Genomic DNA, 15,972 nt, shown 5'->3' on the forward strand with positions numbered 1-15,972 from the left:
GAAGGGTGGCTTTCCTCTTTTTTCAGTATTATGAATGAAAGTCTGTTCTTTGATTTTAGCCCTGGAGTAGATATTATCAAACATTACCAACAAGGTGCTGATAAGGAGCTGAACTAAGCTCGTATAAATTAGTTCAAGATGTCTGCGAGTGCGGTGTATGTCTTGGATCTAAAAGGAAAGGTAAGATAACGGGGCAGCCGGCTAACCATGCTAAAGTGACGTTAGCCTAGCTGGTAGCCTTGCTAGCACATTCTTCGTTGACAGATTATGATGTGTCTTAATCTTCAACAGGGGAGCTAATGCATGAACACAGGTTGATATGCTGTTTTATGGGTTTGGCCTGTTATGTAAGGCCGTAAAGTGAATCTAGACAAGGAGGTCAGTACGATATGATGGTTAAACTGAGAAATATTAGGCCACGTAACGTAGCGATAAGAAAACAAGTAGGTGAGCAGCTGTTAGCATCAGGGGATGCCAAACCAAACCTCCCTTCAAAAGTATACGGCTTCTCGCCTTCTTGCTTATATGCAATGTATTGCAGGCATTAAAATATATACATACAACCTGTTTTCAACCGTGAGGGTCGTCTGGTAAATTCGGCAGAAGAGTTAATCAGTAACGATGCACTTAAATCCAGAATAATCAAGTTTGATATGTGTTTGTTGCTGCCACAGCGTCCACAGCTCTGACTTTAGTGGAGTGAAACAGTTAATGTAACAGATTCATTATAAACAAGGCGGCTACTTGCAGAATACAAGAGTGAACTTTTCAAGCAATGCAGTAAATGTGTTTGCCTGTAGATTTAGATGTCAGATGTTTCCATTTGTTTGTACACAAAATACACCGATCCAGTCTTATGATGGATGAGTAAAGCATAAATGAACCAGCACATATGACAGTTTTGACTTTGGCTAGGTTATATTGGTAACTTTTCCCCTTGGCAACTGACCACCAACATGTCGATAACTGTCTCAAATCTTTACCGCATATCCATGATAGTCCATTTGTCCATCCAGGATTACCAGCAGTACCGCAGATGTCACTAACTTCACTAATCCTGATATTGCAAGATGCACAAATACTATCGGCTCCTTTCAGGTCCTGGTGTGTCGAAATTACCGGGGAGATGTGGACATGTCAGAGATTGAGCACTTCATGACCCTTCTGATGGACAAAGAGGAAGAGGGGACCCTCTCTCCAATCCTGGCCCATGGGGGAGTCCGTTTCATGTGGATCAAACACAATAATCTCTACTGTATCCTTGTTGTTCACTGCATGGTTTTTGTACCCAGGCAAATTGTCAACACATGTACTTTTTGTGCTACTTGGATTTTCAACTCTTGTAGTTAAAATTCTTAACATGCATCACATCAGTGGTTGCAACATCCAAGAAAAACGCTAGCGTCTCACTGGTCTTCTCCTTCTTGTACAAAATTGTCCAGGTAAGAGTGACTGGATGCTTTATGAGCTTTCATCTATAGCAATAATCTAACTTTATTCATAGTTAATTAATAGTTCATTAAACTGTATTTGTGTTCTTCAGGTTTTTTCAGAGTATTTCAAAGAATTAGAGGAAGAGAGCATCCGAGATAACTTTGTCATCATCTACGAGCTGATGGATGAACTGATGGACTTTGGATATCCTCAGACCACTGACAGCAAAATTCTGCAGGAGTGAGTTTCCTCTTTGGTGTAGTCTCACTGCGATTGACTTTATGTACATTCATTAGAGATATAACTTTTGAATACGGCAGTTATTTTTAAGTCTTAGTCATTTATTTTTATTATTTTTTATTTATTTATTTCAACAACCAATATGTATTCTGTTAAAGGAGCCTCCACACAGCTCTCACCCAAATACATAAAATAACAACATCTTTTCACGGCCACATGCACAAACATATAGCTCGGCCAGACCTTCTATCCCAGCAAACAACAGAGAAGCTTACAGCGTGATCACACTGTCCTTTTGGCCGCGGCCAAAACCGGTTTTTCAGCTAAAGTCTAGTACCTTTAAGCCATGTGAGCGCACCCGCTCCGCGCTCAACTGGGGCCAGCTGGCCCTCCACGGCCCGCTTGAAATAGGTGGGCTTTAGCGGAGCCGTTTGCACATGTACGAGCACGAGCGTGCGCACGTGTACGCGCACGAGCACGAGCCCTACGGCAGTAGCGTTATGTCCGCCTGTTCGGACATGTAAATAGAAGGACGGACCATGCGCGGACATTTAACAACAACAACAATGGCGGTGAAAGGTTCACGTTGGTGTGATGCGGAGGTGGAGTGTTTACTGCAGATTTGGTCGGATGAAAATATTCAAAAACAGTCGACAAGACGCACAAAAACTCCGAGGTCTGTGGAAAGATTTGTAAACAAAGCCACACACGCGATCAATGCGTGTGACGTGTTACGGCTTGAAGGCGTATGGACAGCAAGAAGTATTGGCCGGCCCTGGTAGTGTGAGTACAAACGGGGCTGGGGCGCGGGGGGGAGAGGGAGGGGGGACAAGTACCCTAAAGTCCGGGTCTCGGTCCGGGAGGATAGTGTGAGCGCGCCCTTAGATTACAACAGACAGGACTAGAGTGACTTCATTCTGTGCTCAGGACGCCATTATTCCTCTTTATCTTTAAACTGAAAATATTTGTTTGCTGCTATATTAATAATATTAATATCGAGGACAGTACCTTTTAACAGTTAGATTAAACGGAAAAACTTAACAGTTGAGAAGCTTTCATTTTTGATATTTTTATAATAATCAACTTTGTAATTTTTATCAAATTGTCGTTGTTGATTATCTGTTGATCAACTATTTCTGTATGCGCTAATTTTCACGATGACATTTCCTTGTGTTTTTACCGATCAGTATAGCACACTGCTTTTATACATTGGTTGTTTTGTATCTGTTAAATCAGGATAAAAAACTATACATATGGTTTTGCAGGTGGCTTTTTCAGCTTTGTGGTATCATCATAACATTTCTATATAACAATAATAATAATAATAATAATAATAATAATAATAATAGATTGGTTTTATATGGCGCTTTTCTCTGTACTCAAAGACACTTATACCTGCAAGTCAGAAGAAGCTTGCTGTCCTCACCTTAAAGTACTGTAAATGACCTTTCAACCTTGAGGGACTGTGGTTGAAGCAGAGATGTAGTAAGCTAACTCTGGATTTCCCCGGAGTGTTCGGAGTACAGCGATAAGTCAGACGATCCTCCCTAAGTAACCATAAGAGTCTCTGTTCTTCTTTGATGCTTTCTGGGAACTTGCCGCTGCAGACAGTTAATTTCCTTGTTCTCTATTTTGCCTCAATGTTTACATTTTTGTCTCTCAGATACATAACCCAGGAGGGGCACAAGCTAGACACTGGCGCCCCACGACCCCCCGCCACAGTCACCAATGCTGTCTCCTGGAGGTCAGAAGGCATCAAGTACAGGAAGAATGAGGTCTTCCTGGACGTCATTGAGTCAGTCAACCTCCTGGTAGGAACTCCTTGTTTTAGAAACGCTGTGTTGCTTAAGTAACAGTGCTTGTAAATGTCCTCCCTGTGTGCGTCACAACATTAGCTAGCTCTATTTTCTGTGGGCTGCTGTGAGTGCTTTTATTTAGTCACTCTTTGATGAGGTTGTCTGTGACACTTTTGATCCCTCTATTTCGCAGGTTAGTGCCAATGGTAATGTTCTCCGTAGTGAGATCGTCGGCTCCATTAAGATGCGTGTCTTCCTGTCTGGAATGCCTGAGTTGCGGCTAGGTCTTAACGACAAGGTTCTGTTTGAAAACACTGGAAGTGAGTTCCGTCTTATAACAGACCTCGGTCTTATTGTGTTAGCACATGATTTGAGCTGGGTTAGGAGCCGCCTGACGGACGATTTGATGATAAGTTACCCTTTCAAAGTATAAGAGTGACCATCAGATGATTCTTCCTGGCACTCATTGTCATACATCATATGTTACCTCATACAAGTTATATGCAAAGACTTGGTTTCTACCAGTTCATGTAATGCAGACTCTTCTTGTATTTTTCTTCTTTTAATATTGTCTTGTTTTTTCCATGGAGGAGGAAAGAGTAAATCAGTCGAGCTGGAAGATGTGAAGTTTCACCAGTGTGTCCGTCTGTCGCGCTTTGAGAACGACCGCACCATCTCCTTCATTCCTCCCGATGGAGAATTTGAGCTCATGTCCTATCGCCTCAACACTCACGTGAGTACGGCCCAGTACTGTCGATCAGACACCCTCCAGTGCCCTGTGTATTCTACCAGCACAGTCCGGGGGTTCCGTAGTGGGAAATTAATACCTGTCAAGCCTGAGATCCCACCACACTTTCCGGTCATTTTCTAAAATTGTCTCAATTTATAGTTCCTCTGGTTCTCATGGCCTTTTTTTACTGTGTATGTTCTCAGATATTGTCCTTACAATATCATCACCATATCAACCAATGCATCAACTGTAGGAAATGTAGGCATATTATTTTTGGGGGAATCCAGTAGTACAAGGACGATTTTTTGTTTTTCAGTCGTGGAACTTCTTCACTACTTTAAATGGTGTTGTGCCTAAAATTCATTACAGAAAAATCCACACCCATTAGAACCACATCTCACAGGCCCTCTGAAGGTCATATTCCAGTAACTCTTCCATAATATAAATATAGCCAAACAGAAACTACTACAGGACATTGAAGGATGATATTTGGAGTAAGCCAAAGCTTAGCAGAGCTATGTTCAAATCAAAAAGGATTCTTTCACAGTACACAATATAAAATGTTATTTGCATAGAGGGCAGAGGTCCCTGTGTGCTCAGTTAAGAAGTGATACCCTGCTGCTTTGCACTTTTGGTAGGCAGATGCAAAAGCACTCCTGAAGATCAGCGTTTGGTTGTCTGAAGGAAACATGTTGAGTTGGAGTTGAAACCAACCTTTGAATTTGTGCCGCTGTATGCTGTGTACGTTGTGTATGCTGTGTACGTTGTGTATGCTGTGTACGTTGTGTACGGGCTTGGCGCCATTTGGTGCAGGACAGACACTCAAACATAATCAATCAAATCCATAAAGTAATCCACAGGAATAAAGATACCTAATAGAAGTAAGAGAAATTATTACTTTATGGATTTGATTCTCTGGATTTGATGAGACAAGCGTTTGAAATGATTCATGTAAAAATCGTGTCTATTTGGAAGGCTTGCCCCAACATACAGTACCATCAACACGCTTTCCCATTCAAGTGAATTGACTGGTACTTTATGTTGTTTAGTGTTTTGCTCTTTTCCTTGAACGAGAAAGTAGAAGAGGCACGCACATTCAAAAAGATAAGTACTGGGTGCCGGACAAAAAAGCAGTACGAGAACAAACAATGAGTCGGCACACCAGAATCCGCTCCAAATAGCGTTTTTAATGCACTGTGTAACGTTTCGGGCCCCAGCCCTTCATCAGACAAGGTCATTCTGGTGTGCGCACTCACAGCTTGTTCTTGTTTCCTTGAACCTCATCAACGTCACTGGCGAGTGCAGAACTAGCATCAGCCATAGTCACAATGGCACATTTCTAGGATATACACCAGCTTGAAAACGAGCACAATTCCCCTTTTAACTGCTGCATCAGTTCAACAGTTTTTTTAAATAAACTGCTGGTCAATCATAAACTTACACTACATTACTTTTTTTATTTTTTATTTGGTACTCCTGACAGCAAGTCTCCTCCTGAATTCTGGTTAATATCTACAAAACTGTAAAACCCCTGTTGAAGGCTTAAGATGTTTAGAGCATTTCTTTGGAGGCACAGTGAGTAAGCTAGATAAATATTTATATATAAAAGTCCTAACCTGTAAAAAACTAAAGCCATATGATCTCCGCCAAACCGGCCTCCGCTCAAATGAGGCTAAACTGCTTCATCATCAGCAAGGCTGAGAACATTTCAAATACCAAAAGCATAGTCATGGAAGGAAGTGGAAAATCATATGTAATGAGAAAAAGGGTGAGGGGGTTAGGTTTAGGTTAAGAAAGTTTAAACTGGCATCAAATTCTCAATAAACGTTGCACAATAGGGTTACCAGTAAGCTTGTAGGAAGGGAAGTAGTACAGTGGAGCAGAGGTCTCTCCAGTTGTAGCTACTAGCAACATGAAAAACTTCTTCACTTGTGTATTGTTCATACCTCATATTATTGCATATTATTCATACCTCCTTTCCCTCCTGGGCGAGTGGTGCCAAGAAAGGTTCTTCATTAAAAGCAAACTGTAAAACGTCCCGCTTAGTATAAACATTAGTCACAATAATAAAAATTAAAAAAACCCACATATTTAAGGGATCAAGATTGTTGTCAGTGCCATCCTTATTTTATGATCGGCTGAGATATCATAAACAGATTTTCTGAAAATCCCTAACATCAATATCAGTGTCGGCCTGAAAAATCCAGTATCAGCCGGACAGAAGTTTTGCGCAATCTGTGTATTTCCCTCAGTTTCCTCACTGAGAGCACACAACACTGATTGCCCACAATGCACATTTGAGTTTATTTGTTGTTTTATTTTGGCAATAGATTTATGTATGACAGCAAACATATGTCCTATTCTTAAACATTCTGCAGTAGGTTGGTTCATGTGGTAGTTTTATTGACTATCCACCAGGTGGTGACTGTGTCATGTGTTATTTAAACTGACATGTATGTTAAGTGCAACAGAGCCTGTTAAAAATGAATTTGACTGTGGGTAAAATGTTAGTTTTAACATTTATTGATCCCAAGAGGGTTAATTGCGCTATCACAGATACGAATAAAGATGTGTGTTTTTATATCTCAGGTGAAGCCCCTGATCTGGATCGAATCTGTCATTGAGAAACACTCCCACAGTCGGATCGAGTACATGATCAAGGTAGGTCACTTTTGGGTTCATGTCATTCATAGCAGCATCCTTGTTGTGAAACCTGGGTCCTATTCATTAAAGAAACATGAAGTGACTGGCCCCAGGTATTTACAGCCATCACGGCTTATTGCTTGTGTTGTGTGTCTTGTTTTCATACATGACAAACCCTATTTAATACTTCATTAAAACTATCATTAAGGTTTATCACCCTGTAAAGGCGGGACATTGTGTTGAAAGTGACATGCTTGTTTCTTGTCTCAGGCGAAGAGTCAGTTCAAAAGGCGTTCCACAGCCAACAACGTGGAGATCCACATTCCTGTACCAACAGATGCTGACTCACCCAAATTCAAGACCACAGTGGGCAGCGTGAAGTGGGTGCCTGAGAATAGCGAGATCGTCTGGTCGATCAAGTCCTTCCCTGTGAGCAGAAATAGTTAATGTTTACACAAACGTTTGGGTTTTTTAACACATGAGGTTTCCAGAGGTTTGGGTTTTGTATTATAGGGGTTGTGTTGTGACTTCTCACAGGGTGGAAAGGAGTATTTGATGCGCGCCCACTTCGGTCTGCCAAGTGTAGAGGCTGAAGACAAGGAGGGGAAGCCACCAATTAGTGTCAAGTTTGAGATCCCATACTTCACCACCTCAGGCATCCAGGTACATCCTGTGCACACACCGACAGAAATGACCTCTGTCAAACAGTACTTGCAAATAATTCCACAAGTAATTTGTTTAACCTACATGCATCAGAACACGGGTAGAGGCAAAACAAGCTGAAACATGATTCCTCTTAATAAGATTCAGGGAAGAACTTGAATAAAAAAACAAGGTGTTTATCACAGGAAAATGTACTAAATCTGTTTACAGTTCAAACTGTGTTCATCATCCGTATATCTGAAACCATGTGTGAGTAGGTTCTAACAAATGCTGCAGTTTTCTTTGCACCTGCTGTTTGATTATCACCCGGCGCAAATGCATGCATAGTCCACATATCTTGCGGTTGTCAGCTGTGTCCCTGTCATCAGGGATTTAGAATTTATGGCATGTAGCAGTGTCTCTCATGTGAACTCTCACTCTCCAGAGTAGGAATTTAAACAATTCATATTCGTCCTGTTCTTGGCCAGAGGGGGTAGTAAGGGAGCACTGTTAAACTGCAGGACTCATTTTTGTAGTGGAGAAAACTGTTTACCGTAGATACAAACCAGAGAACAGCTGCTCATCAACTCGGACTTGGCCCTCTGCCTTCATGTTAATCATGGTGATAGAAAATGTCAGTCTTGGTTACAGGTGAGCAGATTCATTGGTATTTGATTGTGATTTCACATAAAACTGGGAAAGAAGTTCATGTTTTTCCTTCATGTTCGAATGAAAAACTCTTGCTGACCACAGACGGACACAGATGTGCTGCACCTACTGTATAATCACAGTTGTCCTGTGATTATATGTGCAGCACCTCAGTAACACACAATTGAGTTTTCCCATGTCTTGATGTGCGGAAACAACGGCAACTTGACAAACTCAATTTTAAAATATCATATATACATAGGAAAAAAAGACTGAGTTTTTCAGGTTTTTCACAGTTCACTTACATAATTCCCCTTCAGTGTCATAGAGCTTCATTATTAAAGAAAGAACTCTTGAATTGAAATATTCTCAAGGGATGTTTGAACCAGAAGTTGTAAAAAAAATAACAAACTGGTTTTCTAGGAACATAGGACAACTAATGAATGCCACTGCCAGTTTTTTTAAATTCATTTTTTAAAAGTAATAACATCAAAAATAAGTATTTGTGATTAATTCTTTGTAGTAAGTTTTGTTGTTTGAGCATCAGCAAATTCTTATAACAGTGTAAGCATTAAAATTATATATAATCACCATATTTTTTAACATTAATCTCTTTGAACAACTTCAGCTGATTGAGGCCTGAATCTCTCCTTCTAACACTTTTATTTACTTCTTCACTTTTAACTTCTTTCTTTCTGTCCCCTCATTAAAAGAGCTAAGAGGTCATATTTTCCAGCATCTCCACATTTCCTATGATAGTCAATACAATCTGATTAAGTTGTATGGACATTATGCAGCCCACTCAGAAAGGGTGGTATTGGCTTTGCAAGAATGTTTGCCTTTTTCCAAGGTAATTTGGCAGCTGAAAGAAATAATCTCCATTTCCTTCCTTCCTTTCAAATCTTTGCCAATCCATAAATGAACAGATGCTCGAACACAAGTAAGTGCATTAGATAGTGCAGCGATAAAGGCAGGTGTCGAGTTGCTTCGCATGTCATCAACAAAGAGCCTCATCCTATGTTTTGTTAAAGGTCCTTTTTAAAAATTTAGATTCAAAATGGCTTAAACTCTTACTGTTATCTCTAAAACTGAGTGTCCGAGGTATTTTCAACTCTTTTATGGTGTGTTTTTGTTAAGTTCCTTTGAACACTAGCAACAGACCACACATTTCTTTAATAACAAGCTTCGACCAAATGGTTGAGACGTGTATTAACGGTAAAAATGCATTTACAAAAAAAGCGCACTTTCAACAATCCAGATCTTTTTTATGGACCATAGCAAGGTATGAAACATCTTGCATGCAACATTAACATTAAACATTTTCAAAGATAAATAAATAAAATGGAAACTTACGTACACTCCCCTACAAAGGCGAAGTGCAGTAACTACGAACTCACTAATAACGAATTTCTGCACAATTTTGGGCCTAAAAGTGTGGAGGTTAAGATTGATTTGGATAAAATTAAATGACAAACTAGTAAACGATAATCAATACCAATGTGCCAAATATGAACAATAATGATACAATAAAAAAACACCTTGAAGCCATTTTTTTTTGCTATTTTGCTATTTTTTTTTCATAGTTACTGCACTAAGGCTGTGTAGGGCAGTACAGGTAATATACAAATAATAAAAACAATCAACTTCAAAAAACTATAAAAAAAAAAATGTAATACACAGTGCAATCTAGACTTTTGGCTGTTTGGTGGATGGATCCCTTTTTGTGGTTTTCTTAGAAACCATTGCTGGCCCGTATTCAAACACAAGAAAATGGAGTATTTCCTGTACACTTCGATGTGGACACACCCTTTGGGCAGAAGTGTTGCTGCCTTAAGTGATCAGAGAGAGATATGGTCAATGTCTTTAAAAGAAACCTAAAGAAATGCCTGAAAAACCGCACTGCTATAATCATTTCAAACACATACAATCGAATAATATTAAATCTACCATACGGACAACAGTTTATGAAGAAGAGAAGTTTGTATTCCAAGGCTACAATTCTTACTAATAATGATAATAATCAATGAACATCTCAACTTATTGATTGAGCACGTTTTTTGGAATATAGCATAAAAATCTTTGGCCCGCTGAGGTATTTATATACGTCATTCTGTTCCTCAGGCCGTCTGGAGCTAAAAACTAATCTGATGAAACAGGCTAAGGCTATATCCCCACTACTGCGTTTTAATTTTAAAGCAGCTTTTTAAAGCGAAAACCTCACAAGCGCTGTGGCGCCCTTTCTGAACTAATCTCTGTCCATACAATTACACCTGTAAATGCATAAGACGTGGAATTTAACAGCTGCTAGCATAGACAGCAGTGTCAGAAACCGTTGTTATTTTTTATCCACGTCGAATTAACCACCGGTAGTCAAGGCTGAATCAGGAGGCGAAATTGAGTGTCTGCATTATTGTTTGAAAAAGTCCAGACTAAACATAATCTCTGAGTTTTTAAAATGAGGTCAGCTGCGTTTTGAAAAGTCTTAAGTTTTAACTAAAGTTTTAGGGTCTTGGAAATGCCAGGGTAGTGTGTACGCCAGACTTAAAGGTAGCAAAAGCTATGCGAAAGCGTAGCAGCATGACTGTGGCCTAAATGTCAAGAATGATTTGTTAAAGTAAAATTCTTAACTGCCTGGAAGGAAGCCACCTATAAAAGGTCCAGTTCTGAAACCTGCAGTGCACCCTGGGGATTTATCTTTTTTGGTCTTGAGTGAGGGCTAGAGATTTTCCAGAGTTTTTAAGGTAATTTATTCAGAAATATATGACATCTCAACTACAGTTAAGGCAACTATGTACAGTAAGGGTTAAGCCCTCAGCTTGATTTGTAGTTTTGATAAAATAACTAGTTTGAGAAGTTAATATTAGATATTGGAAATCATTTTCTCCACTGACATTTAGGATCTACAAGTATCAACCTAACATTAGGATTGGTGCTTTAGTTGTAGCAGTTGAGGGCCTCCACAGTACATCTGTCTGTCAAGTCAAAAAGCTTAAAAACCCTTTTCTCAGTGTTTGCAATCACACTGTGGTGCAGCCGCCATCTCAGAGGCAACCCATTAAGAGCCATATTCCCATCGAACTCCTATGTCAGGCCAGTAACCTTTCCCTTATTACAGGGCAACAGCAGACTCTAATGCAGCCAGTAACACCAGTCTCTACGTGTGAGAAGAGCCTGTGAAGCTTAATTAGACACATGTAAATATCAGAGCATGAGAAAGTTCCTCTTAACCCTACCACTAAGTGTAGGGGAGAGCACATGTGAAGTGTGTATGATGCACGCAAATGCACCTTATAAATTTAACTAGAAATGGAGTAAACCCCACACTTTGGCCAGAGCGTCAATAACAGCAGAAGTGTCGTTACTTTTTGAAATTTCAGTCTTTAGGTGATGCTGAGGGAACCCAAACGAGTTGGCAGATGCTTTTTGGGTCAGAGCTTCTACCAAAAGCCTGATGATAAATCCAGACCACACATGTAGTCTGTACTTACCAAACGAGATACAACAAACATCCTCCTTTCCCCCTCTCATCTTATAAGCCATAATGATATTTTGCGGAGGATGGCTTTTGATGCCGTTTTGCTGACTACGTACCCACGGTCAGGCCGGCTGCACGTTTGGCTGCCGGGTTCAGGGAGAAGTGCTGTGCCGGCAGACTCGGTGATCCTGCGTCTATGTGTTTGTCGTCATGTGTCTGGTGGCCACGGCGCTCTCTCTCTGACCTCACTATATAGTGGAAGGTAATAACAAGGCGGCCACTACCGAAGCCTTACCAGAATCCCGCCGCCACTCGACCCACAAATTCCTGCCCTGTCTGTCCGGCTTCTGGCTGGGAACAAGCGTGATGGAGACATGGCACAGCAACAGCTCCCAGAGAGGGGTCGTGTCAGCCTTTAAAATGGCCGCTCTCTCCTTGCTGCTAATTGTAAGATACCGAACTGTTTTTTTTTTTGGTTTGTTTTTTGTTTTTGCAGAAATATTTGTGTGAAAATTCTGCAGAAGCACACTGAAGCATGAGAGATATTCTGTTAGTCTGTATGTTTTAGCACACATCGACAGATTGCTACCGCAAGATTAAATGATACACCACAGAGAACTGAGTTCTCACAGTTTTTTTCCCCCCATCTGACCGGGAAACATAATGTGCAATCATGTTCAGCGATGGACAGGATGGCAGAATATTTTTGTGCCTTCTCGAAATCGAGCTCTGTGGTAACACTGCTCTGGTGAAATATCGGTTAATGGCTTGTGAAAGTTGTATCTTGATTATGCTGATGTGCATGTTTTTTTTTTTCTCCCACCCCCGTGAAAAATACAGTTATGTAAATTCACGTTGTGTGTGCCTTGAAAGCTGGTCTGTATCTGCTTCCCTCTTCTCAGTGTGACTCATACTACTGCTTCCTCATCAACAACACTACGTTTACTACAACTAGCTGCTCGCTACAAGCTTAAAGGGGTACTCCACTGATGAATCTGTCTTTCGTGTTTTGAATACTTTCTGTATGTGTGAAAGGTGTGAACGTTTGTACCCTGCTCCTTTGCAAAAGATGTCGGCTCAACAGATTACAACAGTGACTGAAAAGTCAAATTACTGAAAATATTCATAGAAACTTCTCAAACTACTCCTGCTAAGAATTAGTTTGCAGTATCGAAGTGGGACATGCTATTGAGTGTTTGTTGGGAAGTCCTGGGTTCAAACTCGTTGACTCAGGCTTTTCATGGACACTATTTGCGCTTTCTCCTTGTGTCTTCGTGGGTGTCTTTCGGGCGCTCCAGTCCAAAGACATACACCAGGTGAACTGTCGGCTCTTAATATCTTATAGCTGGGAATGTATTTTCGTTGCACCTAAAAACTGTTTATATCGAAAAATTTATAGTTTGGTAGATAAAAGACACTCTGTTGTCTCTGTTCATACCAGACATTCAGCTTTGTTTTCCATCATCAGGTACGTTACCTGAAGATCATTGAGAAGAGTGGATATCAGGCCCTGCCGTGGGTTCGCTACATCACCCAAAATGGAGGTAGGTTATAAATTCAGTAATACTTGTGCAGAGTGCCCATATGTGCAGTTCTTCTTAGGCAACAGTTGGGCAATACAGTGCAATGTTGTGAGAACCAGCCTTGAGCTGATGCAGTTCTATGAAAAGGGGATACACTGTAGAAAATGAGGCAATGTGGCAACGTCCTGCGAAATGTGAGAAAGTGAACTTTTTTTTGTTGTTGTTCGAGCTTCCCTGATCTATGTACCCGGATTACCAAGGTTGCACATGTTGGTCTTTTTGCTAATGTTGCCACTAATTGCCAAACATCCTCATCTCATTTCCTTTGTATTCCATTCATTCTGGGTGTAAAGCATCAGCTGCCTCCACTTGATTTATTTTCGATTCTTTCTTTTCTTTTGTCCATTTGATTAAGTCTTGTCCATTTCCTCCTCAGATTACCAGCTCCGGACCCAGTAGGCAGCGCCTCAGCCGGCAGTAGGCAGGTGGAGATCGGAGGGGGCGGAGTGGAGCCGCTAATGCTCTATCAATGGCAGGTGTCAGTCACGAGACCGGAGGACTGTCTTTTTGTTTAGTTTTTGTATTTGTAGAAGTTCTATTGATTTCTGATCAATGCAAATATTAGACGGAGCCTTCAGTTAGGCAAGGTTTAACTAAAAAAATAAATAATTGATTGACTACTGTGTGGCTCCTAATGTGAGCGAGGCCAATGTATGAGTAATGTTTACATCCAACATATAGTGCAGAGATGTTCACAATCTATCACGATGGGTCAAATGGCTTAAAAGAGTATGTTACAATTCTCATTTAAAGTTACTGTAATCACCTCCGCGCCGGTAAATATCACTCTCCGGTCAGTCCAAGTAGGATCTTTTTTTTATATGACGCTGCTTTGTTCTGCCACAATTCCTGTTTGTTGATTATCTGTATATATTTGTAACATGTTAATGAACTTCAAGTCAGTGTTATATGTTCAATAATTGTACATGTAGAAGCAAAGTTATCCTTTTTTTTTTAGTATTATCACCTCCATGTGATGCCATTGATACATGCAGAGCAATGCTCTCCCGCATGGCTGTTGTGCTGTTCATCAGTTTGACTCCTCTGACATTCAGCTTGGCAGAAAACATGAAGTTTAAGTCGCACTGTAAACAGAATACCAGTGGAAAATCCCTATTTTCCACCCCCGACACCTGTTACCCCTTTTCCCTGTCTGTAACCACATACAGTTTAAATCATTAAATGTCTATTTAGAGAAAACTGTTCCATCGTCTCCCTGCGTCATTTTGTTTGTGATGTCACTGCAGTCATCGCAGTGAGCTGTTACAGTGTCATCTGCAGGCACCTGTCCCACAAACCAATGAGGAATGCTGAACGAAGGGGAAAAACTCTGCAGAGAGACAGAGGAGGGGGTTTCCTGTATCAGGCTTGTGGCTGTAGCAAACCCTGGATGGTTCTTTCCACCCCGTCCTGGAGGTCGGTTCAAACAGTGCAACTCTTAATACCCAGGGCCCGTGATATCATAGGCAATTGAGTGCCAGCACTCCGTAAACACGCAGGAGAGCAGGGAAGGATGTGACTCAAGCTGTGGTCAACGGTCGCAGACATGCTAGAAAGAAACGTAGGATGGACCAGCACAGACTAGCTATTGTTCATGCCAAGCCAGACTGCAGTGGTCCTGCATGAGGTCATTCCTTAAGTTTGTCTTATAAGGGGACTGTGATACTCTCAGTTCATGTGAGTCACTGAAAGCAGGTGGTGAAGCGTTTGTGCCACCGTGACCTGAAATGTCAGATTTTTGTTATTATTGTCACATGATGGACTTGATTCTATCGCTGGTGTTGTGGTGAGATAACATCTTTAAATTCTTCTCGCAAGCACCTGTTTTTGTTGAGACATCGACACAGCAAGTTCCCCTACACCGGAGCACAAAATATGAGTCACTTTCTGAAGAGAGATGGTGTTATTCAGCTTTCACTGCCAAAGATAGTCATCTAGACCCAGAAGTGTTAACCTGCCTGTAACCGAAACATGCAAGCTGCGCAAGTTATGTTCTGATCTTCAGCTGTATCTTTTTCCCCCCTCCAGTAGAACATGAACATCCTGAGAAAACATCTCAAATATTACAATATGACTTCAAGCAGTATTTTTCCTGGCATAATTGAGGCAGTGTGAGAAAATTCTGCAGCATTTGGAGCAAAGTAAAGTGAGTTTATTGAACTTTTTGCCGATTTTCAGATCAAATCTCTGAGCGAGTGCAGTTTAGCATCCAGATATTTGTCCCTATCTACCAGTGATCTGAAAAACAGGTATGAGACTGGTAATAACTCCTACTCAGAGCAGATTAAAGGTTATCTCATCTTCATCAACCTCTTCAACAGTCAGGTTACAAACACGTTTTACAGGATTTTCGGTTCATACAGACACTTTGTTGCACAATTGTTGCTAACATGATAATCTCAGATTCTCTGAGTCATAAAATCCCCACAGCACAGCCGTTGGTGCAACAGACTTACTGGTCGACGTGTGCTCTCCCTCACTGGGGAACCGTTTCTGTGATACTTGGCAGAGCATGTGAATATAGTGTTTGGCGTATGATGAGAAGGTTGCATTCATGAAGCAAATTCAACCTCTGGGGAGTCAGAGGGGAGTCCTGACTTGTGCCTCATGTTGCGAGATTGCTTACAGAAGGCATGATTACAGCAAACATGAGTATCCTCTCTCATGTTCACAAATATTGAACATAAACATATACTGTCTTATCTAAGGTCGACCACAGGGTTACCATAACATGTTTCTCAAAGGTACAGGTTCCTCATTTCTGTAAAAAAAAAAAAAAAA

At 40.9% G+C, this 15,972-nt stretch overlaps 1 protein-coding gene across 2 annotated transcripts; it reads left to right on the forward strand.

Moving 5' to 3' along the window:
* ap1m1 (adaptor related protein complex 1 subunit mu 1) lies at positions 1-14,335 on the forward strand. Of its 2 annotated transcripts, none has more exons than XM_083928283.1 (12): positions 1-180; positions 1,099-1,255; positions 1,375-1,442; positions 1,544-1,674; positions 3,338-3,485; positions 3,664-3,790; positions 4,061-4,203; positions 6,790-6,861; positions 7,114-7,272; positions 7,381-7,506; positions 13,077-13,152; positions 13,568-14,335. In XM_083928283.1, the coding sequence occupies exons 1-12, from the start codon at positions 139-141 to the stop codon at positions 13,588-13,590; spliced, it is 1,272 nt and encodes a 423-aa protein (XP_083784409.1). In that variant the 5' UTR covers positions 1-138; the 3' UTR covers positions 13,591-14,335. The 2 variants fall into 2 exon arrangements, with proteins under 2 accessions (XP_083784409.1, XP_083784410.1); XM_083928284.1 differs by having other exon boundaries at positions 4,064-4,203.
* Positions 14,336-15,972: the final 1,637 nt, after the last annotated feature.

This window comes from Echiichthys vipera (genome assembly GCF_963691815.1).
Source record: "Echiichthys vipera genome assembly, chromosome: 15".
In the NCBI taxonomy this organism is placed as follows: Eukaryota; Metazoa; Chordata; class Actinopteri; order Perciformes; family Trachinidae; genus Echiichthys; species Echiichthys vipera.

What these genes read in the sequence shown, in the direction of transcription:
- ap1m1 (XM_083928283.1), top strand. Translation starts at nt 139, where the DNA reads ATGTCTGCGAGTGCGGTGTATGTCTTGGATCTAAAAGGAAAG. An exon ending in CAAACACAATAATCTCTACT is followed by an intron (nt 1,256 to 1,374) that starts GTATCCTTGTTG and finishes GCATCACATCAG; the next exon opens with TGGTTGCAACATCCAAGAAA. An exon ending in CTACATCACCCAAAATGGAG is followed by an intron (nt 13,153 to 13,567) that starts GTAGGTTATAAA and finishes TTTCCTCCTCAG; the next exon opens with ATTACCAGCTCCGGACCCAG.